Genomic DNA, 27,796 nt, shown 5'->3' with positions numbered 1-27,796 from the left:
GTTTTCCCTCAAATTGGAATTCATGAGTCCTTATAATTATTCTCACACCTGGTCTAAAGGTTTTATATGATGCAAACGTGAGCCAGTGAAGCTACATGCAGGACTAATTGTGTGCTCACTGTACCCCAAAACAACCAATTTAGGCAGAAGAAATTTGGGATTCTCTTAAGCAGAAAGTAAGCAAATTCCTTTATGAGATTGAGTATAGCACTACATGATCAAGTTCTAAAAGCCATTTATGGGATTTTACACTTAATGCCTGAGGCCAAAATGCCTCACACAAAGGCAGAATTTCTTAGTTTACCAGCCTATATGTGTATCATCAGTGCTATACTGGAAACCAAGGAAGTAGAAGAAATCGAAAAGGAGCCACTTTTGAATAATACACTCAGGAGAGGTACTGTTGGCATGTCACACATCATAGTGACAGCACTAATCAAAAAGATGATTAGATCAAAAGAATGATCATTGCATGTTGATGACTTTAAGGAATTAATAAATATGTTGGCTAATAGCAGTCGTTAGAATCCTTAAAGAGCATTATTCATTTTGGAAAAAAAAGGAGGATAAACTTTTGTAAATCATACATTCAAAGACCCAAATGAACACTTTAAAGCAAGATTTTAAGCAAATATTACATGAGGCTGATGCTTTGGCCATAATGGCGTGAAGGTATAATGGCTATAAATGGTATGAAGATATAAACATCAGGAATTTAATCTGAGAGCCCCATGATTCTGTTAGTTTTACTCACCTAGAAACTCTTGTATATAAAGGTTTGCTCATAAATCTTAAAACCACATAAATTGATATTATGAAAATAAATGGCAACAGCTTTATGCAAAGATCAGGGATTAGAAAACCATATTTGCTGATATATACCAAAGTGCCCAAGCTGTCCAAAGGACACTTTTTTTGCAAGAGTTTATTAGCTAATAGAAAAATGGATTGTGAGTGTGTTTGCATGTTGTTCACTGCAGATTTGTTGAAGGAGAGTTATTTGCTTGAAAAAAATAACCTATTTAACTGACATTTTGGAGCACCTGAATGAACTTAATTGAAAATCGCAAAGGCCATGTAAATAATAGTACACATACTCACCAAGCTTATGGATTTGAAACAAAGTTCAGCTTTGGAAAAAGGATAAAAATGATTCATTTGTGATGTTTAGTTGGTGTTACATTTTAAATCCTAAGGAAGAATTATTGACTGTTAGAGCAATATATATATGCTTGAAGTCAAGTTTTATCATTATTTTAAAATACTTAGGATGAAAAAGTATGAAAACTTTTGCATTTCCACAAGGAATTTCAACATTGTATTTGTCAATTAAGAAAAAGAAGGACCAGGAAATTTAATCAGTATATCCCTCATGGTTCATGACGAGAAAGAACTTTCTGTCAATTGGAGAAAAAGTGATGAACTCTGTGCTACCCATTTGCTACCACCAACTTTTGTGAATAAAGTTTGCCTTGGTGGTAATTATCAAGCATTTGATGTCTCTGTCATAAAACTTGTTATTAAAAAGGCATTTCATGCAAATAAGCTCAAATTTCTTATTAAAGATTTTAAAAAATTCTTTTGTATGGAAGTTTTATGTATATTTAATAGTCAGTATGTTTCCCAAAACTCTGTATTTCATTTTTCTTATCATAATTATATGCTATAAAGAAAATGGAATGACTTTTTCCACCAAGGTCCATATGGAAATTTCCAAACTGTCTCTAGTGTATCCTACTGTGCATGTGTGAAAAGGATTGGTGGACCCTAAATGGTTCTAGGAAAAATTGTTCCTCAAATTGAAACTCAGAAAGGGCCTCGAGTAAGCGAAGAATATCTAAGCAGATTTATGAACAAACCTGCACTTGGTAACCTTTCTCCATTGGAATCTGTAAGTAAAAACACCATGAAATCCTTAATGTTGAGACAGTTCTTCTCTACCTTCCTCCCTATCACTTCTTCACTAATAGATAGCTAGCTAACTCCTTAATAAATATTGCCCTGTCCCCATAGAAGGAGAACGTCTGTTAACACTGTGAAACTATTTCTGTTTTCCCAATATGCCTTCAGAAATAGCAATTCATGTGGGAAAAAAATACAATAAAAAAGTCAAAGATATATTTAGGCACAAAACTATTTTACAGTGTTCTCTTGTAATTGTTTCTAAATATGGGTGATGTTTTACTCAGGCAAAAATTATAAACTGTATGTGTGTATTTGCACATTTTCATTTCTGTGGTTTATGTAGTGCTATTAACTGCTAATACATTTAATATATAAGATCCGTGGTTTGCCATTAATATTTTATAAGGATATTATGGTTTTATGGTCAACATTAATTTGAGGTATGGCTTTAAGAGTCAAAAGTACTTTAAAATAATTATTTCACTGGTGTTTAATTTCATATTAATCATGTTAACAAAGTTTTATGTAGGCTAGAACACAGTAACTATATATTATATGTAAACTATGCAATGACTCTAATAATAAATTTCTTGTTTAATATGATGATGTTTTTAGGCACAAACATTTAATTTTGTGTAGAGTTGTTTTAAATTTGAATGATCCAGTGGATCAAGTTTGCTTTTTCAGTTGTCTAAGGCAATTTATTTCCTTTTCTCCTATGTTTTGAAATTCTACAGCTTCTACTCTAAGTTATTTGAGCACTTAAGCAAAATTAACGTCTTAATGTAAAGAAGATCGTCAGAAAAAAAATATTTCAAGTTGAGTTCGATTGTTTTTCAAATAACAGAATTTCAGCTTTATTACATGTCTGGTAAAATATTATGACTTTCATGAAACTACCTTCAGTATCTCCATACATAGGGTGTTTATGTAAAGTTATTGATTCAGTTATATTATCCAGCTCCAGCTAATACCACGTTGGGGCAATTCACTGGAACTCACGTTTGGGAGAGACAGGATATTGACAACTATCTACTCCTTTTAAATATCTAATAATATAGCTAGTTCCCCTAAAGGAAGTATTTTTTAATTATGAATCGACTTTATTTTTTAGAACAATTCTAAGTTTACAGAAAAATCGAGCACCAAGTGAAGAGTTCCATATCCACCCCACCCCATAGTTTTCCCTATTATTAACGTCTCGCATTAATGTGGCACATTTGTTACAACCAATAATGATACATTACTGTAAAGTCCTTAATTTTACTTTAGGATTCACCCTTTGTGTTGCTCAGTCCATGAGTTTTGACAAACGCGTCCTGTCACGTATCTGCCATCACAGTATCATACAGAATAGTTTCACTGCTAAGGATGCATTTTAATTTAAAGTAAATGTATCATCACCTTTTCTTAAAAACCTATACATTAAAAAATGATCAAACTGCTTCATATTTTGGAAAATAAAGGTTGAAAATCGTATTATATTACTCAGAATTCTTTACCTACTATCCATTAGGAAAATATGTTAATAACAGAAACAGCGTGGTTCCAGTGAACTATGTATTTCTCCTCACAAGTCATATAACTATGATGTTTGCCTTCCTCATCTCAAAGTGGAAATTTAAATCTAATCTTAATTTTACCATGTCCCTTGAATATCTCGTTCTCCCTTTCAAGTGGCTTCTGTCCACTCTCCTTTTTATTTTTAACCAGGTTTTCTGGTAAACATATTTTGCCATAGTCCTCCTGAAAACCGTTTTGAAAGTCCATAACTGGTAAATAAATATATTATATAAATTATAAATATGTATTAGTGCTGTAACTGAGATTCTATAACATAGCGGTTTTCCACTTTTTCTATTAATTTCTATGTTTCTGTAAAAACTTTCTCCTAAGTAAGTTTCAGCGCTTGGTGCTAGGGCAGAAGTGAATCTGGTCAATTTTGAGAAAATATTCATGGTGCATCTAAGTCATAAATGAACAAAACAACACACAATAAACGCTGACCAATGGTTAACAAATGGAATTCGTGTATTGTCCATTTAGTAGACTACAGAATGGGTGGTTTCAATGACAGAAATTTATTTTCTCACAGTTCTGGAGGCTGGAAGTCTGAGATCAAGGGGCCAGCCGGTTTGGGTTTTCTTGAGACCTTTCTCTTTGGCTTGCAGATGGCCATCTTTTCCTCCGTGCGCACAATGGTCTTTCCTCTGCGTATATGTGCATCTATGTCCAAATTTCCTCTTCTTATAAGACACCAGTCATATTGGATGAGGGCCCAGCCATATGAGCTCATTTACCTTAATTACCTCTTTAAAAACCGTATCTCCAAATATACTTATATTCTAAGGTACTGGGAATTAGGGCTTCAGCCTGTGAATTTTGGGGAACAGAATTCAGTCCATAACACTCATTGAAATTAATAAGCTTTTTAATTTGCATGACTTGAAAACAGTAAAACCTGGTAATTATTGATTAAGCATGTGAACCAGGCATATTTTGTGCATTAAATCACAACCACGGGATGAAATCAGGATTGATACTTCACTAAGGAGAACTTTTTCATTTGGCAATGGACCTTGAGTTGAGGTATTGATTCCACTGGTTGAATGTACAAAGGGAATTATGTAATACAAGACCTTTCTCTAAAACTGAGTAATGTCCCAAATGCTGCTTATTTTAATATTAAAGCAAATGAAAATTACCAGTTGTTTTAAAAACCCAGAACAATTTAATAACAGAAATATTAAACCAATGGGGGCAGGGGTATTAGAAAAGCGAAACAATTTTAAGTAACTAACCATTATGCAATTTCCTCCCACGTGTTTTCTCCGATGTCAAACTCTCTGGGATCACCCACTTCTCATTCATAGGATGTGCAGTGACCCTTTGTAGGAAAAGGCACATTTTTTCCTTCTTTGCTAATACATTTTTTCAAAGGCCTGTATCTTTCCTAGCCTGCATCTTTCTGACACCTGAATCCAAATAGGTAAGCTGAGTACCAAATTAGCCGAAGTCAGTGGCAGTAACAGTGAGTGTGAATTTTTCTCATTTGCCACACACTCTCATTAGCCTGTGAGGGGCTCAGCTCCTCCCCTCTGTGGGACATTCAAGCTATGCTCCAAATGAAGAACTCCTTTTTAATATGCTAGTTACTTTGGTACTTTCAGAGATCTAAATGTGGCATTACTCTCTTCCCAAGCATCTATCAAGCCTCTTTTACTTTACTTTTGTTGTCTATTAAAGGTTTAAGACGTGAAGATCCCTTTGTGCTCCTATAAGGCAAACAACCACTAACAGTCAAAAGCTTGGAGAATTGGTGGCTTTCTGAATTTTCTTCCGCATCTGTAGAACAGATAAAATGATTCCTACTTTGGGTGGTTATTCTTAAGGTTAAAGTAAATAACCTTAAGTGTCTTGTTCAGTGCCTAGCATTCAACAAATGTTAATTCATTTTCTTTCACAGCCCAACACCCTAAGTGTTCATCATCATATGAATGGCTAAAGATGTGGTACACACACACACACACACACACACACACACACACACACACACACACACACACACACACACACACACACACACACACACACACACACACACAATGGAATACTACTCAGCCATAAAAAAGAATGAAGTTTTACCACTTGCAGCAACATGGGTGGACTTGGAGGGGACTATGCTAAGTGAAATAAGTCAGACAGAGAAAGACAAATACTGTATGATATCACTTATATGTGGGATCTAAAAAATACCACAAACTAGTGAATGAAACAAAAAAGAAGCAGACTCACAAATCTAGAGAACAAACTAGTGGTTACCAGTGGGGGGAAGCGGGGAGGGGCAATACAGGGGTGAGGGTGGGAGTCACAAATGATTGAGTGTAACATAGACTATAGAGATGTCCTGTACAACATGGGGAATATAGCTAATATTTGGAATAACTGTAAATGGAGTGGTGTAACTTTTAAAAAAATTTTTAATGAAAATTTAATAATGTAAAAATAAAATTTTGGGGGCTTCCCTGGTGGAGCAGTGGTTGAGAGTCTGCCTGCTGATGCAGGGGACGCGGGTTCGTGCCCCGGTCCGGGAAGATCCCACATGCCGTGGAGCGGCTGGGCCTGTGAGCCATGGCCGCTGAGCCTGCACGTCCGGAGCCTGTGCTCCGCAACGGGAGAGGCCACAACAGTGAGAGGCCCGCGTACCGCAAAAAATAAAATAAAATAAAATTTTTGTGTTTCATGATGCTACGTTTTATTTTTAACCTAATCAGGATATAGCATTAGATGAATAGTTTTTTTTTTGCCTTTGTGGTATAATTAGTCTTACGTATTTATTATCTTCTGCAGTGAAGTTTAGCAACTGCAACGGGAAAAGAAAAGTACAGTATGAAAGCAGCGAACCAGCAGATTTTAAGGTGGATGCAGATGGCATGGTGTATGCCGTGAGAAGCTTTCCCCTCTCCTCTGAGCACTCAAAGTTCCTGATATATGCTCAAGACAAAGAGACTCAGGAAAAGTGGCAAGTGGCAGTAAAATTGAGCCTCAAACCAACCTTATCTGAGGATTCAGTGAAGGTAGAGTATCCAAGTATGGCTTTGGATGGAGTTATGTTTGCAGATCAGAAATGTGCAGTTTGAACTAAATACATACTTTGCATCACATTAATGGGTGGCCAATATTTGACTTTGTATCAGCTTCATTTGCTACAATAGTATTTTGCTGTTTTTAACCTTATAAGATGCTTAGACAAAATATATTATCAGCAATCCTAAACTGTATTTGAAAGGTTTGTTTATACTTTGAGATTTATAACTTAATTTAAATTAGAAGTAGTTGTTTGTTTTAAATTTCTTAGAAACTTGATAAGGTGTTAAATTTAACCACAAAATAAACAATTGTTTGTAAGATGTCACCAGCCAAATTTATTAGATGGGAAATACAGATTTATAGTAGTAGAAGGAAAGAATTTCTGTCAAGCAGTACTGGGTTTTTGTCTTGTCTCTTAATAATTAAATTGAGGAGTATGAATTATTTATACTACCGACATGACTTTTAGGAATAATATACTCCCTCTGGTGGAAGCTGCTATAAGCCAAGATAAAATAAATAAGATACATTTCTAACAGAATAAAGTTCAATTCAGTTCAATATTTATTGAGCACTTATTTTGTGTAAGGCACTATTTTAAGAATTTTAAATAGAAACGTTAACTTCTTCAGTAAAGTTATGATAACATTATTAGTTCTGAATATTCTAGTCCTTTGAGTTGATTAATATAATCTCAAGTCCATGATTTTATGACTTTTACATTTTGTATATTTATTGTACTGTGAGAGATAAGAATACACACATTCTTTTCTGGTATTTCATTGTAAATGTGATATACACAGCCATAATCAAATATGAATAAATTTAGAGAAAAAGATATTTTTTCTCTTATACCCATGTTGGACTTTCATTATGTGACATGTAATTTGTTAATCTATTAACTGTTAGGGGAAATCATGTCATTTGGGTACTATAAAGTAAGGAACTGGTAACTGAGTGAAAAGATGCTTTGGTTGTTGTTGATGATTCGCTGTGTTCCAGCAAACTAGCTTGGATCTTTGCATTGAAGCAGCAAGGGCTAATGGCTAAAATGTCTACAGACATAGGGAGAAACAGAAGAAAATGTTGACACCCAGCAGAGATTAATACCCCATGTGCAAAGTGGGTCATCTCCAGCATCCATCACAACTGACATAGGTTTAGAATAAGTACAGCATTAATTCTGTGGGATTTAATAGGGTCATAAATATTTGAGACGTTCCTTAGCAGTATGTATTAAACTTCTTTTGAAATCCAAATTATATTTTAGCACATCAAGATCTAAATTTAACGTACACAGTAGCACATTACCTGAACTATGGTTTAAACTAATGAGAAATGTATAAAAGGGCACTATTAAACTTTGCTCAGTATTAACTGCTATCTAAGATGGCTTATAGAAACCGCAAATAGTTTACACAGCTGTGCCACATAATAAATTTTTTGGAATTCAATTTTTCAGTGAACACTGTCACCCACAATTTTACGGTGTTTTCTATTATTTTAATAGGGGGATGAGGAGAGGGCCTCCAGACCTGTTTTCTTGTTCATAATAAACTGTGATTCCTACGCTTACAGGTATCCATTGATATTGATGTACTTTCAGAAAATGTTTTCCTAGTACTCAGGAATGTCTTCTTGTATTTTAATGCAAAGGAATCACGAGAAATTGAAGAAATAGTATTCCCAAGACAATTGACTAAGCACAATGGCTACCTACAAAGGCAGAAGAGAGACTGGGTTATCCCTCCAATCAACTTGCCAGAAAACTCCAGAGGGCCTTTTCCTCAAGAACTTGTCAGGGTAGGGTGGCACAATTTCATTGATCTCCATGGCATGTGTCAAGTGTATGTTAGAAGTGCTTTTGTCTCTTTTTTCACAAGGTAGAGTTTACAACATGTATGTACTAAAACATATTTTGCTTTGTAGTGATGAAATGTCTGTAGTGTTATAAACAGTCTCTTCTCCATTTTTTCATTACCTCAGATTATTTATAGATAGAGCACTCTGTGGGTCAGTCCTATATTTCATGGATGATAAAGTTTGTTCAGTGTCTGAATACATACGCCTTAGCTCCAACATGCTTCACACCCACACCGTACCCTTTCCCACACACCTTAGCTTCCCTGTCTGAAATCTGCACTCCCCGTGATGATCTTTGCCCTCTACAAATAGCTTTTGGGCCAAAGAAAAAATAAAGGGGCAATCATTGCTAAAAATGCCAGTACCAAGTGCGTTTGAGAGTTTTCTAAAGAAATAAAAAATGACCTCTGATACCATTAACAGACTCCCTGGGGCTGTGCAAAAACATAGGCTTTCAGAGCTGAAGAGTGAGATTTTTCTCCATTTACTCTAAATGCATACCATCAGACCCAGAGAACAAAATGACGGATATCTCTACACGTTTAGTAAAATGAGCAACCTTTTATTTATTACAAAAAGAAAATAAGACAAAGTCATTGTATTCCCATCTAGTAGAAAGTAAATGTTTCTGTATAGGATTAATTTAACATTCCAACAGATACATACAGAAAGCTGTATTTTTTAATAAGTCATTTATTTGTGTTGTATAGTCTATGGTAATGAGCATTATAATTCAGTTTAACAATGAAAGACGTAGCCCCCCAATCGAGGTGTTTTCTGTGTTTCTACTTTAATGGAGAATGAGAAAAGAATTTTGCCTTAGCTAAAAAAACAAAACAAAACAAAAACTGGATTCTGTTACTGGATTAAAGATATCTACCTAATACACAAATATCTTGTATCATCACCTCCAAAAGGCAGTATTGCTCAGCTGGCCCTTTCTCTGTACTGTTCTCCTTCCTCTCTTTTTATAACCTGTTCCTATGACCACTCATAAAAATAAACTTATTTTTCCAGGAATTGTTGTATTTGGAGGAGAAGGCAGTGAGCCTATAATGGGTGTAATTTTTAAGAGTAATAGAGATATATTATAAAATCATTTCTTGCTTGCTTTGTTATTAATAAAGATTTTGGGGTATTAGGTGCCACCTTAAAATAACATGGGAAGCTTTGGTTGCAGTGAAAAACATCAGCACGATGCAAGTACAGGAATCTCACTTCCGGGCTCAACCATAATCTTAGAGTTCCCATGTGAGGCTCTTTCACACTATGGTGAGACAATTATTTCTTATCCTAACTTGTGCAAAAAGTAAACAATTTCTATCTTCATTAAATTGGACACCTGTTACAGGGTTAAATATTCTAACCTCCAGATTCCCAGGAGAGACTTTGATTCTGTTTAAAAACTGATGCTCCTTAATTTTGACTTTTGCACTACTCCTAGTGTGTGTTCTTTTAGATGTTAACATTGCCCCCAGTCCTTCTGGTGATAGGTGACATCTCGTTTTGAAGCCCATCACCCAGCAGCAAGGAAAAGGGACAGGACAGGCAGAGTTTCAAGGGTTTTCTGGGAAGAGATGGTATACGTTTGTAACTGGAAGAGACCGTGAGGTGTGGCATGCCCTGTCTCTGATAATGAGCTTATTTAGTCCCTTGTTTAATGTGATTGTCTTCTTGACCCTCAGATCAGGTCCGATAGAGATAAAAACCTCTCTCTGCGGTACAGCGTAACTGGGCCGGGAGCCGACCAGCCTCCAACTGGTATCTTCATTATCAACCCCATCTCAGGTCAGCTGTCAGTGACCAAGCCTCTGGATCGCGAGCTCATAGCCCGGTTTCATGTAAGATTTCAGCCAGCTGATAATTCTCTGTATTAATACTCTTCCAAATATGTGCAGGGTTTAACATTTGCCTCTCACGTCAGTCTTAAAGCTTTGATCCTGATTCTAACACCAGAAATGTACTTGTAGCCTTCTCAGTTTATTTTTAATAAGTTTACTTATTGTTTATTTTATTTATTTGTTTATAGTTTTTACCTTACTATAACTTACAGTTTTCATAAAATTGATGAATGCTCATGGTAAAAAACAAACAATGCCAAGAAGAAACTAAAACTGCTTAAAATCATATTACTGTTTACATGCTGATACTTGCCTTCAGATACGTGGCTAAGAATTTATAAGAACAAATTTACATGAAAGGGGTCAATACTGTTTCATATAAATTATATAAAGACCACAACATTTTTAATGGCTGTATAGTATTCGTTGAATACGTAAACTATCATTTTAATAGCAGTTTCTTATTAATATACATTTATGTTTGTCATTTTATCTGTTCCTGCTGGTATTATTATTACCATTAGAGTCGTAGTAAATGGATAGCACATTTTTGTTTTGTTATTTGTTGGTCATATTAACTCCAGAAAGATGTGCCGTTTTGGTCTGCCTATTGGGAATTAAGATTTCCCTTTTCCACATAACCCTGCCAATACTTGGTTTCATCAATCTGCCAGTCTGAACAATCTTTTCTTAGGTATATTATCTAGTTATATTTCTTATGCAAATTTTTGTGTTATTTTTCTATTTTATTCATTTTCCTATTAAGTTATAACAGCTTTTGTATATAGTTATATGTTCATATTTTTTAATATACGTATTTGTTTGAAACTGATTTAAAAATAATTTTGTAATGAGTATTTTAAAACTCAAGAATTACCTAATATTAAAGTCTAAATTCCAGAAAGCATTTTTCTTTCATTTTTTTCTAGTCATGCTTGCACATTTTTCTGGAACAAGATTTCAACAATTTTTTCATGCATTTAATATAGAAACCTAAGTTGATCTTTATTACTTCTCCAGTTTCTATAGGAATTACTAAAACTTTTAATGAAAGTATCATTTTCTCTTAGAAAAGAATATTGGCACATTGTAAAAACTTCAAATAATACAGAAATGAAATTTTTCAAATAATACAGTATTAATAAGAAAGTGAAAAGAATTTGAAATCCCAGTACATAAAACTAACCATTTTCTTTTTTTTTTTTTTTCCCTAACTTTGGTGATATTCTGTAAGATATTTCTCTGTGCATAGATTCATAAATGTATTGTTTTGAAATTGGGATCATTCTCTGAAACCAGCTTTTGTCACTTAGCAATCATAAGATTTAGCATCTTTCCATGTCAGTAAATCACTGTTTATTTATATCATCATTTTTGATTGCTCTAAAGTAATTTTAAGTAATTACCTACTGGTAGATATTTGGGTAATTTAGTTCTTTCAGTTGTATTTTACAACTACTGTATAAATAATGTGACAATGAACATCTCTCTGTACATTTTCGCATTATATCCTTGGAAAAATTTCCTAAAATTGGAATTATTTTGGTAAATATAGTGAAATTGTTCTCTAGAATAGTTGTATTGTGTTGCACTACCTTCCCACTATATAGTAGATACTTTCCACTCCATTATCAATTCCAGGCATTATTTATTTATTGCCAGTACTATTGGTAAAAGAATTATCTTGACGTTTTAAGTTGCATATGTTGAATATCATGATATCCTTACTCCTGTCTTATGTTGAATTTGGGCAGGGGGTTGTTTATCTTTTTCTGTGCTCTTAAGAACCTTTTATCTACTAGCGTTGTTAATACATGATTTGTCATATATTTCCCCTTTTGTTGTTCATTTTTAAACTTTGTTTATAGTTTTTACCTTATTATAACTTATAGTTTTTACATGGTGATGTTTGTTGTTGTTGTTTTAATTTTATCAGGCATTCTGGCTTTCCAGAGATGTTTATAAAGGTTTTTCCCTCTCCAAGATGCTAATCTCCTCCATTTTATCTGTTTTATTTATTTATTTATTTTTGCCTCTAAATGTTCAACCTCTGTGGAGTTCAGTTTAGTAAAAGAAGAAAGGGATATAGATCCACTTTGCTTTTCCTTTACGGCCAGCGCAATTATCGCAACACCATACATTGAATTAGTATTCCCATTGATTTAGCATGTCATTCCATACTTTTTACTCCACCTATGCATGTGTTTGTTTTTAGACTCTTATTTTTCTCATTAATATATTTGTTGAATTTTTTGCACTTGTACAAACTTTTAAGATTATTGAAGTTTTGAAAATTATTAAAATATTGATATGTGGTAGAGCAAGACTCCCCTAGATATAAACAGGCAAATAAGCATATAAAAAACTAAAAATGTTTTAAATCCGAAGTCTCACTCAACTCCCTCCTCCCAAAGGCCTTGATTGTTCTATCAACCAATTCTTCTAAAATCCTTAAGGAACATGTAATTCGAATGCTTTTTATATTGTTCTAAAACATAAAGAAAGAAGTAAAACTTGCAAGCCTTTCACAAAAACATCACATTTATAAGAAAACTTAATAAAGGCAGCACACAATAGACCAGTCCTTAATTAGACTAGTTTCTAATTTATGAATATAAATAATATCACTATCAAAAATTCTAAATATCTCTTCTGTACGAATTCTCACTATCTGAACTTCTGTGGTTAAAACTCAGGAAATAAATATTTTCAGGTCAATTTCGGGGTGAATTCTTGATCTCCAGATTCTCAGTACTTGCACATAAATGAGCAATATCCGTAACAAAATAGAATTAATTATAGAATGGCCGGGATAGTTCATTATTAAGAATCTCTTAATGTAATAAGAGTATTATTATTATTTAATGCCATCAATGTATTAAATAAGTCAAGGGAAAAAGGAATTCTTTCTGTAGGTGTTGAAAAGGCCAGTGTAATGAAATTTACATTGTTTCATGTGTTAACCTCTAAATAAAAAAAGGATATGTTGATGATTCTTTAGGTTGATAAAGCATATCCGACAGAAATCAGCAGGCAGCATCATACTTAACAGGAAAATCATAGAAGCATTCTCTTTTAAAGAAACAATTCTGTGAACAGTACATAGCTTTTGAAAAGATTGAAATGGTTTTCTATGTTCCGCATGAAAAGATTTTGAAGATATTTTGCCAAGAGTAGCTGAGTGATTATATTTGTTTAAAAAGGAAGAAAAAGATAAAATTTCTAGAAAAGTACCTATAATACTGAGAACTCAACCTTGGGAGAGTAACAACTGCCTTATGTACTTTTAATATTTATGAGTGAGTGACTTTTACAATTAAAAAAGAGTCAAAATTCCTTGTACACACCTAATTCTTTCTAGATTCTCTCCTTTTCTCTTGTTCTCTATGACTATTCTAGGCCAGTACCACATTTTTAATTACCCTGACTCTTGTACGGACTTAGCAAAAGGATTTGGGAGCTGGACAGAACTGGCTTTGGACAGGGGCTCTGTCAGTAAACAGAGTAAAGTTACTTAGCTTTTCTGAAGCTCAATTTCCTTACCTTCAAATGTGGATTTGTTTCTACCTCACTCTTTTGTATATATATTAAACGAAGTAAAATCCCTAGAGCTCTGAGCAGGGTGCCTAGCAGATAGCAAGTGGTGACCTTTTGCTACTCTATCTCCCCTAATTATATAGAGTTTGGCTAACTTAAATTTTGATGGGACAAATAGCTTTTTTTTCCCCCTTTGGCCATACCACGCTGCTTGTGGGACCTTAGTTCCCCAACTAGGGATCAAACCCGTGCCCTCGCCAGTGAAAGCTCGGAGCCCTAACCACTGGACCACCAGGGAATTCCTTTTTTTTTTTTTTTGATGGGACGAATAGCTTTTGGTTTTCAGTCCATCTGTGCTGTTTTGGTAGCATGGGTATGTTGTCTTTTATCTTCTCACTCGAGACCTAAATCTGTTAAATTGTTTTGTTTTCTAATTACTCTTGCAGTTGAGGGCGCATGCAGTGGATATTAATGGAAACCAAGTGGAGAACCCGATTGACATTGTCATCAATGTTATTGACATGAATGATAACAGACCCGAGTTCTTACACCAGGTTTGGAATGGGACGGTTCCTGAGGGATCAAAGCCTGGTAAGTTCAAAGATCATAATTTGGAGATTGCTTGAGGAAATGCAATGTAATCCAACACGTATATAAGCAGGATAAGGAGAAATCATGTGAGCCTTTTGTGTCATTTTCTTTCATTCATGCTGCTTTTAGGCAAAAAGGAAGGTAACTTAGGGAAAAACAGACTGAAGAGAGAAAACAGAAAAATACCCCTCTACTGCCTACAATAACTTTTTCCACTTTTGAAAAAATATATGCTACAGTATCTGACTCTAGACTGTAAAATCTATACAATCCTTTGATTCCGCTATGGTTGATAAAGGCCATACAGCTAGAAAGTGAACGCTGGAAGACCAGGGTCTTTCTGTTTGTAAAGTGTAGATTTTATCTTATGAGTCGTAGCAGCACCTAAAACAACTGGAGTGTCTTAAAACACGTGGCGTTCCTAGGACCAGGCAGTGGGGCAAAACCAAAAGCAGAGAGGGGGCTTGGTGAGAGATTGCTGTTCTCTAGCTACACAAGATACTTCCTTTCAGGGTGACCCTAATGTCTTCTGCAGCCCTTGCATTTAACCTAGTGTCATGGAAAGTGACCTAGCCTAGAAAGAGCAGCTACCAGAAAGCCTCTCGCCATTGTGAAGTGATATTTGACCAAGATTTTAGATTTCTGTACTGAAAACCCCGTAAACTTCAGTCACAGTGGAATACCAAGGCCAGAAAGGTCTCTTGAGTTTGGAAAACTTGTGGACAAGAAAATCAGTTGGGATAGAGGTGGTAAAAGGAAACATTTTGCCAGCTTTCCTGAGATGTTTGGGTATTTAGAGAGACTTAATTAATTATAGTTTAATATTTTGTATGTAAGAAAGCCTCGACATTTCAGCTTACGCTATGCGTTTCCTTCGTCATCTATACTGGATTTGCATAAGCCAATTTATAGATATAGCCAACTATGCCTTAAACTGGCACTTTTCCTGGTCCAAATACACTTGTCTGTATCCTCAGAAGAGTGGGGTGTGCAGGCAGCTGGGTGGGAAGACAGGGCCTGTGCCGGAAGTTCAACCATCTGTGGCTCTGAGTCACATTTCAGAGTCGCATTCGTCAGTATTTTAAAATACAGGAAAAAAAAAAATCAAAAAATGTTAAACATATCCTTACTAAAACACAAGGCTTTTACATATATTCTAAGGATAAATAAACGTTGTGCTTTTTTGCCTGGGGAAGGTTTTCGGTCTTTTAAAATCATTCATTCTCTTTTTTCCTCTATTATTTCTAATTGTATCAAAAGTATTGTTTCATAAAACTTGTCAAAAATAAACCATTACAGATATATTTATTACGCATCTGACCATGAATTGCCATAAATCCCTCCCATAAATAAATGACTCTCAGTGACCAGGAGACATAAAGACATTTCGTGAGTCGATTTCCTGCAGTGTAAGTTTGAAAACATCCTTCTAGGCAAGGTTTGATAATGTCATGAATCTTGAGTTAGACTAAGATGCAATATTGTAAGCAGTATTTGGTTCAAGATTCCAAAACATTTTTTTTGTTTGTTTCAACAATTCATTCATTCAACAAATGTTTATAGAGCACATGCTGTGTGCCAGGCAGTGTTCTGGCACTGTGGATACAGCAGTGACAAGTTAGTTGTGCCCTGTTGGAGCTTAAAATCTAGTAGAGGAGAAATGTAAAAGGCAAACAAGCAAGTAAATGTGCAGTAAAATTTTGGGAAAAAGAATAAAGTTGGCACATCATCAAATAGCGTGTCTTGTTTAGAGGGACAAGCTCTGAAAAGAGATTTGAATTATGTGAACAAGCCTTCGTTAATTCTGGGGCAAAAAAACGTACCCTGTGGAGGGAACAGCAATGGTAAAGGCTCTAAACTAGAACTGACCATAGGGTACTTACAAAGATGGTAGACTGGAGATGGAACATTTTATAATCCAGTTCTTATAAAGATCACAAAGAACAAACCATCTTTAATAGTAACTACTTTTCTCTTTACTTCTCAGTTGCACAGTTTGTCTAGCTAGTTGGAATTTATTTGATCCTGGTGCTTTGTAGACTTCCTTTCCACAATATCTAGTAAATTGAAGTCCCTGAGTTTGTTACAATGTTCTTTTAATCTCCTAGGAAATAATGAACCACAATGCAAAACTCCCTATATTCAATGTACCAAAACAGTCATGCATGGAATGATTCCTCACGACCTCAGTAAATGGAGTGTGGGTCCTTACGCAGCTGGCTTACTTTCAGAGAGTGACTTAGGCATTGGGGAGAATCATGCCCAGCATGTCATTTTAGATGTTACTGCATAACGGAAAAAATACGGCAGAGGGAAGGCATTGGTGGCCATAAAAGAAGTTTCAGATGGCATCTATGTTACTTATTATTTGCATTTTATATCAGTGAAGGTCTAAAGGGGTTCTTTCTTTGAATCATACAGTGAATTTGTCTTCTAAGTATATGGAAACATTGAGTCTTTATAGATGTAAATTTTTAAAAAAATTATTTTCCTTTCAAGCATCACAACCATGTCCAGTATTTTTTGAATTGAGTCCTGTTCTTATCAGTAGTGTTTTTAATCAAGTCGAAATGATTACATGTTGCTTTGAAAAAGTGGAATGAAGATTGATGGAGAAGGTAAATATACCTTCCGTTTGGGAGACGCTGACATGAAGTGTGACCATTCATTGTCCATGTCTGCTGTGTCTAGGAACATATGTGATGACGGTCACTGCAATTGATGCTGACGATCCAAATGCCCTCAATGGGATGCTGAGGTACAGAATCCTGTCCCAGGCACCAAGCAGCCCTTCGCCCAACATGTTTACAATCAACAACGAGACTGGGGACATCATCACAGTGGCAGCTGGACTAGACAGAGAGGTAAGCCAACCGACATCTGTATTTGAATTTGTTTGTAATCTTAAAAGTGCACAGGGTCACATACAGTTCGTCTCCAGGTAATAACGACTCCACAAGATGATTCACAATGCTCACGGTCACGAAGAAATCTGTTGTACTGCTTTCTACAGAACTTCAAGTTGGTCAGATGATCTAGGTATACTGGATAAATCTTTGCTGGTCCATGTAATATTTAATGTGATCATTGACTAAGTTATGCCAATAACCCTCTGGCATCTCATTTTTACAGTTCTTGGCATTTTTCTGTTTTCCCTCACATTCAAAGGTTTTGGTGAGGAATTAAGTGAAAAATCATGCCCAAATAAAGTATACATAAATTTAGGATAATTTTTAACGTTCGTATTTCTAAGAGGCTACAGATAACATGTATGATGAGTATTTTTGTGGCCTCCTGATTTAGTGCAGAAGAGATGATCTCCTTCCCTTTAACTTTAAATAAGATTAACTTATTTAACAGGTTTGAACACCAAGAATGGCATTCATTCTGCTGACAAGCCTTTAAAGTTCTAAATTCAGAGAAACACATTTCTGGCCTAATATTTTGTTGCAAAGGCATAAAATCTTGACAGTATTGAACCATTACGTAGTATCACAGGCTGAGAGGGAATAGGTATTTGAGTCATTCCAGATGGGTCATCTCGCTGTGACAGACCTGAGCCCATCATGCTCCGGCACCCTGCTGTGTTTTGTTCACGTGATTCCTTCTGCCAGGAAGGTCTTGCCCATTTTTCTTGATCTTGAACCTTCCAATTCTTCACGCTGCCATTCAAGCCCTGCTTATATCCTTTCCTGAAAACTCTAGCCCTCACAAATTTTTTACACCCTTTCTCTATTCTGTTCTGACCATTTCCTTAGAGATTCTCAAGGTCATTAGTGACCACTGGTGATCACTGTGTGAGTGAATTATCCAGGTGCCAACTCATAGAGATCCGTGCTTGTAGATTTCTGGCTGAGCCAGCTTTTGTAGTGATAAGACCTCATATTATGTGTGTCAAAAGGAACCAACCATTAGACCTACCATACTAAATATTATTGACAAGGATTTTAGGAGTTGGTTTTTATGACGCTTTATTTGCCTTAGTAAGTAGCATCCACTCGAATTGGATTGAAGAAAACATTACTATTGCAATTCATTATATACGCAAGATAGTGCTAGCAACACTTTAATAAAGTAATATGAGCCAATCAAGATTACTTAATTCACAACTGAGCTGAGACCTTACTTAGGAGTTAGATGTATGGCTATTACATTGTGCTTATTAATTCCCACGTGTCAACAATTCTTCCTCTAGGAATGTTTTGCACCAGAGATCGTTGAAATTTAGTTTTTGCAGTAGTACCTTTAGTTCAGTGATATTTGGAACATGTATGTCTTTACACCTCTTCCATTACTGTATGAAATACTATTCTTGAATGTCAGTAAATTCAGCATGAATGCTATATTTTATATGAGAATATGTTACATTTTTTAATATTGTCTCTTGAGTGCCAGGCTGCTCACATACTAAGTTGGTACAGCTCATCTCCCAAAGCTAATATTTCTCTTTCATTTCACACTCTCATTGTGAGATACAGAAATGGGGCTTCCTCTTGTTTTCATACGGTAATATTCACATTTAGCCTCACTGTTTTATGAAAAGCAAGAGGCATAGAGAATGAAAGATAGTTTTGCCAAAGCAAACCAACTGTATTTAAAAATCAAAGAGACTGTATTTAGTTTAGAGGGTGAAAGTCGGAAGTCAGGCTGTACTTTGGGTAAGGATGTCTTGCGGTGAACGGAAGCAGCTATCCACGACCCGATGAAATGAATGTGGAGGTGAATTCAAAGCCGGTGAATCACGGGTTAGATACAGTATGAGAAATTGCTCCTTAACAGTGAAATTATTAAACACAACAACGAGTTACTAGGGAAAATTATAGAAAACCTTCCTTTCCTAAAAGTCATTTAACATGGGGAAAACGTCTGTCTTGGGTGGTGTATGGTAATTCTGCCTGAGGCCGGGGGGTACCTTATTCTGACATCTCCGGGCCTCCGTGCTGGCTGGAGATGCTCTTATTTCAATTAGAAGTCACAGTTTTCTTTATGTTGAGTCATTTCCGTTGTCATCCTCCCAGGATGGATGACACCTTTAAGTGATTCCTAATCACTGAAATGCTTACTGAGATTCAGCTTTTTATTTACCTTTCATCTCCACGTTTAAAAAAAATTCCAATTCTTGGGGTTTTTCCAGGCCTAAAGCTGTACCCACCATACTTGCCAGTCTTCAATTTTTTAATCTCCACCTGATTTCTTTTTTTGGGGGGGTTTCCAAATACATTTTTTAAAATTTATTTTATTGAAGTATAGTTGATTTACAATGTTATGTTAATTTCTGCCGTACTGCAAAGTGATTCCGTTTTACATATATCCTTTTTATCAGTTTTATAAAATATTCTTTTTCATGTTCTTTTCCATCATGGTTGATTACAGGATATTGAATATAGTTCCCTGTACTATACAGTAGGACCTTGTTGTTTATCCACCTGACTTCTTGTTGCCTGATTTGGTGGTACCCATTCCTGGCATTTTCTTCTTTGCTCCAGCTTTTATATGTCCATCTCCTGCCCTTTTCGGTCAGGACTACTGAGGAGTTACCCTCTGCTTCACTAGGTTTGAATCATTCTGGCTTTGCCTGTGATGGGCTATTTGACCTTCAGTGTATTAACCTGAAACCTCAGCTCCCCCGTCTGTAAATGGGGGTGATAATATTACATCTACTCCATGGGACGGTTGTAAGGATGATGTAACGCGAGGCAGAAAGCATTCAGAATAGTGTCCAATACATACTAACTCTCATTTTCCCTGCTGCCATCGTAAATCCATTCCCAGCATCCAGTTACGATCACCATCACTTTGACTCTTCATCATAATTTTTCTCATGATGAAGAAAGAATTATGCTTCCTGTTTTCCACGCCCAATAATATGTTTACTCGTGCCCTCGATTCTGTGTTCTCTCCTGAAGGAATGTTCTCCTGTTTCCTGTGGTCTTGGTCTTCCCTCCTCTGCAGGTTCCCTCCTACAAACCCCACTGGTTCCTTCATAATCCACAACCCACAGCATGAAGTCAGAGCTCTTTAACGTGGCGCTCCAGACCCTCTAGCACACTGGTCCCAAAGCCTTCTTTAGTCCAAGCTCCTAGAATTCCTTACGTCCTGCTAAGGAGCCACTGATGCCCTCCGCCCATACAGCCACATATCAGTCCTTGTACAGATCTGAACTTATTCTATTCTTCTCTGTCTTTTGTTTCCCCTGCCTGAAGATTTCTGTCCCATCTCTCTATAGAGCAGGCTAATGCTCGCTCTCCAAGAGCCGGGTCCTCAGCCCCTCCCCAGGGCACACACAGCGGCGTGTGTTCCTCCAGATACACGGAGACCGTGTTACGTGGACAACATACCTGCCTGCCAGCTCCCGGTATTCACTGAGGTCCATGTGCTCCTCTTTTCACCTTGAACAGGAACCTGGAAGAAAAGTTCAAGTTACTCGATTTTCTTCTTGTCAACAGCAGACTCCTAAGAAGGGCAGCCCATACTCACCTCTCACCCCTCCCTTTTCCTGGTCTCCTTGGAATCTGGCTTTCCACCTCCTTCCCCCACTCAGGATTCACTCAGGCCATGCCTGTATTCCCACTTGCTTGGAGGGCACTCATATAGCACAACAATTAATGGTACAGACTCTGGACTCAGAGAGACCTGGATTCAAATCTTTTCTCAGCTGCTTATGACTCGGTGTCAATGGGCAAAGCTTCCCTGGCTCCCTAAGCCTTGGTTTCCTCCTCTGTAAAATGGGGATGAAAACAGTCCACCTGCCTTATAGGTTTATTTTGAGGACTAAATGAGACACAATGTATAGTGTGGCTCATAGTTAGTGCTCCTTTGCAATAAATGTTATTTTTTTATTATCAAGGCCCTTAGAACAGTGCCCCGGTATACAGTAACCATTCAAAAAAAATGTTTTAGCCCACAAACTTACAAGGTAGATAGCACTGTCAGCCCCATTTCACAGATGAGGGAACTGGGGCTTTGCATTTAAGAATTTGAACAGGGTCACGAACCTGCACTCCCCTCCCAAGTTCTCAGACATTATTACTTACTTGTCCATCCTTGAACTCAATGCATCTTTTCAAAAGCAAACCTATCATCTCCTTAAACCTGTGCTTCCTGAGGAATTTCCTATTTCATGTGATCAGTGTGCCACCTCCCCAGTTTCTCAAGATCATGGTCTATACCTCCCTTTCCTGTGCCCTGCCTTCCATCCACTGATTGATTTAGCCGTCAAGTTCCTCTCAGTCTACCCCCAAAATGCGTCTTGCATTCATTCCTCCCTCCAGGTTTGGAGGACTGGTTGAAGGCACCCTATGAAAGCTTCCTCCCATCACTTCTTCCTACTCTCACTATGGTTGCATTGCACATTTGGCCCTGTGACCCCTTCATAGTTGTTTCTTTCACTTAATGGCAGCAAAGCCATCTCTGGTTTTGTTCATTATTTTCTCCAGGTAAGCACTACACTGCCTGGCACCTAGTAGACACTCATTAAATGTGTGCCAAATGGATGACTGACTGTTCTCACCTCTTCGTTCACTTAGAGCACTCTGGTTCAGGGCTCTAGTTTCAACAGTGTGGCACACAAGTATAATGGTTTTAACTGATACACGTAGGGAAGCCTCTAGGGAAAACCAGAGACCACAAGTCTTTTAGATGCTACTCCATCAAGTAGAGACTGCCAGAGCACAGGCATTGCATTGTGTTTAGTTGTAGAGTTATATTTATGGCAAGTGATGCTACTTTTCCATTTACAGTACTTTTACAATAAATTGTTTTTTAAAAGGGAGTTCACGTCAAGATAAATAGTAAGTGACTCATGGTGTAGAAATATGAGGATATAGCAGAATTGGGAAGATGGTATATGAATCAGTTTAGCGGTTTGGGAAACAGTGAGCTAGTTTATGCTCCCAGTATATATGTTTTAATGAATAAATGATAGCTAGCCATGTAAATAAGGAGATGGTTTTTCCCAAACCTGAAGTGATTTTTATAATATAATGCAAGGCCCGAGGTTTCCCATACATTCACCCACCAGCTACAGATTCAAAAGCATTTGTCCCTTGCTTATGCTGTGTCAGGCATTACGCTATATGCCAGGGACATAAAGGTCTGCAAAGCAGTGACCCTGGGGAGGGGTGTGGGTATATGTGTATGTAGCCGGGGAGGACAGACAGATGGACTGATAACAGCCTCAGAAACTAGAAACAGTGATAGAGGTGTGTCCTGAGTAGGCAAACAGCTCTTCCTCAAGGACTTTCAGAAGTCATCTCTGAGGCGACTTTAAGCTTCGTGTTTGCTAGGCTCAGATAAAGGGGGAAGGGTATTCTGGGCCAGGGTTTCTCAACCTCGGCTCTGTTGACATTTTGGACAGGATAAGTCTCTGTTGTGGGAGCCTGTCCTGTGCATCGTAGGTGTTTAGTAGCGTCTGTGGTCTCTACCCATTAGACGTCAGTAGCACTACCCAGTTGTGACAACCAGGAATGTCTCAGGTTATTGACAAATATCCCCTGGGGGAGATGTAGGGCCAAATCGCTCCAGTTAAGAACCACTGATTCAGGCAGAGGAAAATGCCAAATGCAGTGGCGCAGGGATGCGATAGGCATTTGAAGATAAATACAAACAGCTCAAGGTATGGGGTCAGTGAATGGAAGGTGAGAGCTTTGGTGGGAAAGGTGAGTCACAGACATGGAAGGATTGACAGCAAGCAGAGGGGTTGAGACTTTGTCCTTTCTAGAACAGAAAGCAAGGAAATGTTTTTAAGCAAAGCCCCCTTGATCAGATGCGAAACTATGAGGGTGGGAAGTCAAATTCTTATGAAATCTAAATGTCAGTCATTCAGAACCAGATGCCAAGTGACTAAATTAGGCAAGAAGCTCTAAATAGTTTGGTTGTCTAAAACATAGACTGCGATGACTTCCTTACTAAATGTAAAAGCATTTTTACCAATCAGGCACTTAAAATTGGAGATTATATTATCTACCAAGTTGGTATTTTTCTTTACTCGAAGAAGCACCGCATTTTAGAAATAACAATGTTCTTTTGTAACTTAGATATCTGAAGACTCGCTTGAAGCAATGGGAAATTTCAGGTATTAGCTACTGATCCCAATATTTCAGCTCAGTGGAAAATTGTACATATTATGCTTATATAATTCTAAAGATCACTGTAAAGTAGACATTAACAGAGAACCATGTCTCCAGATAATACCTATGTACACTTTTTATCTTCTGTAAAAAATTCCATTTTTTTCTTTTTTGAGAATGTTCATCTGTTTCTGCAAATAGCAGCCAACAAAAATGGCATTTCAAAGTCATAACAAATTTTTCTTTTTCATGATTTTCAGCTGGGAGGCTGAATTGAATGCCCTACAAAATTCTCTTGTTAACTGTGAGAGCATTATGCCGAAATGACACTCTTGATTGGGAATGGAAATCATTGAGAAATATTTTAGCCTATGTAAGCATTATGGTGAGGGGTTATGGGTTAAGAAAAATTAAAATGGCTCAACCAACACTATTCCTTTGTTTCTTTTTTTTTTTTCCCAATCAAAAAAGTGGGTGTTTTTTTTGGAAGACAAAGGAAAAGGAACTGAAATAACTGCTAGAGATTGGCGTCTTGGTGGACAGACACTAAAAATTGAATGTGTGAGGTTTGACTTTCCCTCCTACCCCTTTCTTTGCCTTGCCTTTGCCACTAACAGCTAAAGCAAGAGCTACAATTTGTGTCTGTTCTCTCTAAGCTCCAGAAATCCCTCAAGAGTGGCCATTCATAATGTTGGCTATACTTAGAATTAGAGAAAACTACTCGTTGCAGTGACTGTTTATTTTTGTATGAAGAAGTGAGTTCTGTTGTTCAGGATGTTTTAACATGTTTCAATGATCTATGTTTTTTATCTGTGCCAGTTTCCACAGAGATTTCTAATGATTTCAGGTATTTGTTTTGTTTAGGTTTTCCTAATACAGAACTTCATCAACTAGTGCTGTAGACGTTTCAGACGATCTCACGGTTTTTCTCTGAGACACATTACAGCTGAATATGGCTCCCCTTTAAAAATTTCAGTCTGGAATTTGAAAGCAGTGATGCTATTTGATATTAACCATCTATATGAAAATGTATCCGTATTCATTATAGGTCTGTGGACCCAATGAGTGTTATGCCCAAATAGCAGTCCACTGAGTATGCAACTATTAAATACCTACTGTGTTACAAAATGAAGGATATAGACACAAACCCTTTATTCTGGTTTTGACTTCATTTAACAATGTCTCTCTCCTCTATAGTTGTAAATAGTATACACTAATGGAAATTCGGAGAAAATTACTGTATCAACCTTGGTATAATAGAAGGAACATCTTTAAGGATATATAAAAGGAAAGCATATATACTTTATGAATTATATATGCTTTCTTCTCTCTCAAGTTTCTTTATTGTTTTCAGTATCCTAAACTGAGTAGAAATTAACGTCTGAGAAAGTAAATACAAACCACATGACTTGAATGCTTGATGACAATGTTGTGAAGTTCAGAAGAAAAAGAAAGGTTGAGACCAGATGGAAGTTTCAGCTTCGCAGTGAATTTCACACATCTGCCACGCTTTCCTTTCCGCCAGTAGAGGCGAAAACATATAGTTGAATCTCTCTAGACAAGGACCAGACCTGTGCTTCACAAGTTAAAGTAAACTCCACTTGGGAAATTTTGAGTCCTGTTAATCAGGGTGAATAATGCTGTGCTTTCCGTGTGTAATCAAGAGCCGTTTACAGAACAACTGTTACGTCTTCTTGAGGAATTCGTTGCCTTTAAGTTGTTATCTTTATGTCTTTTTAGAAAGTGCAACAGTATACGTTAATAATTCAAGCTACAGACATGGAAGGCAATCCCACATATGGCCTTTCAAACACAGCCACGGCTGTCATCACGGTGACAGATGTCAACGACAATCCTCCGGAGTTTACTGCCATGACAGTAAGTACAGACTGTCACTCACGGAAGTCTAGGCCTGCGGTCCATTACTGAGAAGTTTTGTCATGAATAATAAACGCGTTAAAACAGAGCTGGCACTTGCTTCATTCTTCTCATTGTAGAATGGCTACTGACCCCTAAGTTTCCTGTCACTTACACCAGGGTTTTAAATAAGGCACCGAAGTAATTTGTTTTGTCGTTCTCTCCAAGTCCACTGATAAAGCTGTTAAAACATGCTGCCTGGAAGAAATGCCCTAAAGAGACTTTATGCTGTTATAACAAAATATTTATAAATATCTTCAGTTGCACGAACCACGTGACTGATGGATGCTACTTCGTCAGCATATAATTGTGATCTCTTGAGTAAAATGATTTCCTTCAGACAAGTCCTTTACTCCTGCCCACTCCCCCCCCACCCAGATACTCACCGAAGGACGCTAATTTAATATTAATGAAACTGTAACATAATTTCAAAAAAAAAATTTGAGGGCCGAAAAAAGTCATAGTATTTTTAAAGTCAAACATAAATGCTGTGATTACCTGCATTACTGATCTCCTCGTTTCGTGTGGATAATAAAGATGTAATGGGGTGGTAACATCAGGGCAGTGTGGTCATCAAGACACACCGTCCTTCAGCGGTGCCTGTCGCTCCTCTGACTGAGCTTTGTCTTTTCTTATAGTTCTATGGCGAAGTCCCTGAAAACAGGGTAGAGATCATAGTTGCTAATCTAACTGTGACAGACAAGGATCAGCCCCACACGCCAGCCTGGAACGCCGTCTACAGAATCAGCGGCGGGGACCCCGCCGGGCGCTTTGCCATTCAGACCGACCCCAACAGTAACGACGGCTTAGTCACCGTAGTAAAAGTAAGTGCGATGGTCTCTCTGATGGCCACTCTGCAGCAACCCATATATGCCACCCCTTAGTTTGTTATTGAATCTCAGGACTTTTTTCTTCTGAATATCTCTGAATCTGAGTTAATGTATTTGGAGGAGTCACGTTTGTTATTTTTCACTTATGCCGAGGCCAACATAGATAGTCTCACTTTATCCCTGGAATATGATTGTGTTTCAGTCATCGGGGAGTTTTAACAGTGAAGACAGGACAGCCCTCAACAGTGCTGTCAGTGCCATGGATATGTTAGTGATATGTTACATCATGGATTTTTGATGGCCAATTGATAGCTATTAAGAAGGATGCCCCACACGTACTATTCTTATGTCTACAGGTTGCTACTAGAGTATTGGCTCAGGGAACAAACCAGAAAATATCACAGACATAGTACAGGGTGAGTGTAGGCAAGGAGAGGGCCTATGCTCTTAAAAGGTTTCGAATTTACATTGCTGTTTTTTTTCTTTTTTTTTAAGTATTAGCTTGCATTTCCTTTTGTTTTTTTTTAAATTTTTTATTTAATTTTGGCTGCGTTGGGTCTTTGTTGCTGCACGTGGGCTTTCTCCAGTTGCGGTGAGCGGGGACCACTCCCTACCATGGCGCGCGGGCTTCTTGTTACGGTGGCGTCCCCCATCGTGGAGCACGGGCTTCAGGCGCACTGGCCCCAGCAGTTGTGGCTCGCGGGCTCTAGAGCACAGGCTCAGTAGTTGTGCACGGGCTTAGTTGCTCTGCGGCATGTGGGATCTTCCCAGACCAGGGCTCGAGCCCGCGTCCCCTGCATTGGCAGGCGGAGGTCAACCACTGTGCCACCAGGGAAGTCCCTACATTGCTGTTTTTAAGTGCTATTTTCAAGACTTTAAGAACTTGGTCCTTCTGATCCTTAATTGTCAAAAAAAAATAAAGCTGAGTGCCGGAAGTAAAAGGGATGTTAACTTCAAGGGTAACAAATAGATGGTACTAACGGATGGAAGAGCTCTTTGAAGCGATCATCTCTTTTTAGCCATCCAGGGAAGAGAGCTGCTTCTTTGCCTCACATCCCAACACTCTTGATTTGTAAGGGAACCTGAATGTTGGTCTTACAGAGAAAGGTGTACCAAGGGCTCCGTTGCCAAGAATGTTATATGTGCGTGAGTAGAACGGTAATCTCCCCCTTGAGGTGGGAGTGGGAAATTCTCTGAACACAGCATAGTGAGTGACAGTGCCACCCCTCTGTCTTCGAATCCCAGCTCTGCCCTTCGTAGTGGAGACAACATGGCAGGTTTTTTAAGCCTCAGGTTCTTACACAGACAGTGAGGAGATAACTGGTACCTAAGTCTCAATGTTGTTCTGTGGGATAAATAAGCTTAATACCCATTAAAGGTCTTAGCAAAAGTAAATGTTGTCAGGGATGTTTCATGGAGCTAATGCGCTTACTCAAAAGAATTGTCTTCTTTCTTGGCTTCTTTGCCGTCTTGTTGAAAATAATTCAGAAAGGGAAGTTGAACTGGGGATTGTAGAGTGAGAGGGAAGAAACTCTGAAGAGTTGAGGAGGTGGTCTAGGTGAAGAAACTGGTGTGGTCTGTGCTAATATTGTGGCTTCCTCGTAGCTGCTGCCCTTGGTCCTTCTTAGACTCTCCAGGATGGCATGAGAGCTCT

The 27,796-nt window shown here is 37.4% G+C and overlaps 1 protein-coding gene across 1 annotated transcript in view; it reads left to right on the top strand.

Annotated features, from left to right (window-relative positions):
• Window positions 1–270: 270 nt before the first annotated feature.
• Window positions 271–27,796, top strand: part of CDH2 (cadherin 2) — a gene marked incomplete at its 5' end in the record, with an annotated part of 67,295 nt that continues 39,769 nt past the window's right edge. The window contains 8 exons of the mRNA XM_082667120.1: window positions 271–397; window positions 6,256–6,482; window positions 8,152–8,298; window positions 10,044–10,199; window positions 14,183–14,327; window positions 17,019–17,191; window positions 25,136–25,273; window positions 25,951–26,136. Coding sequence (XP_082523246.1) covers window positions 271–397; window positions 6,256–6,482; window positions 8,152–8,298; window positions 10,044–10,199; window positions 14,183–14,327; window positions 17,019–17,191; window positions 25,136–25,273; window positions 25,951–26,136 — 1,299 coding nt within the window. The remainder of the gene's footprint in view (window positions 398–6,255; window positions 6,483–8,151; window positions 8,299–10,043; window positions 10,200–14,182; window positions 14,328–17,018; window positions 17,192–25,135; window positions 25,274–25,950; window positions 26,137–27,796) is intronic.

The sequence above is a fragment of the Grampus griseus genome (genome assembly GCF_964374135.1).
Source record: "Grampus griseus genome assembly, chromosome: 12".
NCBI lineage: Eukaryota > Metazoa > Chordata > Mammalia > Artiodactyla > Delphinidae > Grampus > Grampus griseus.
The sequence above is the reverse complement of the archived record's forward strand: the minus strand, read 5'-3'. Positions and strand labels throughout refer to the sequence as shown.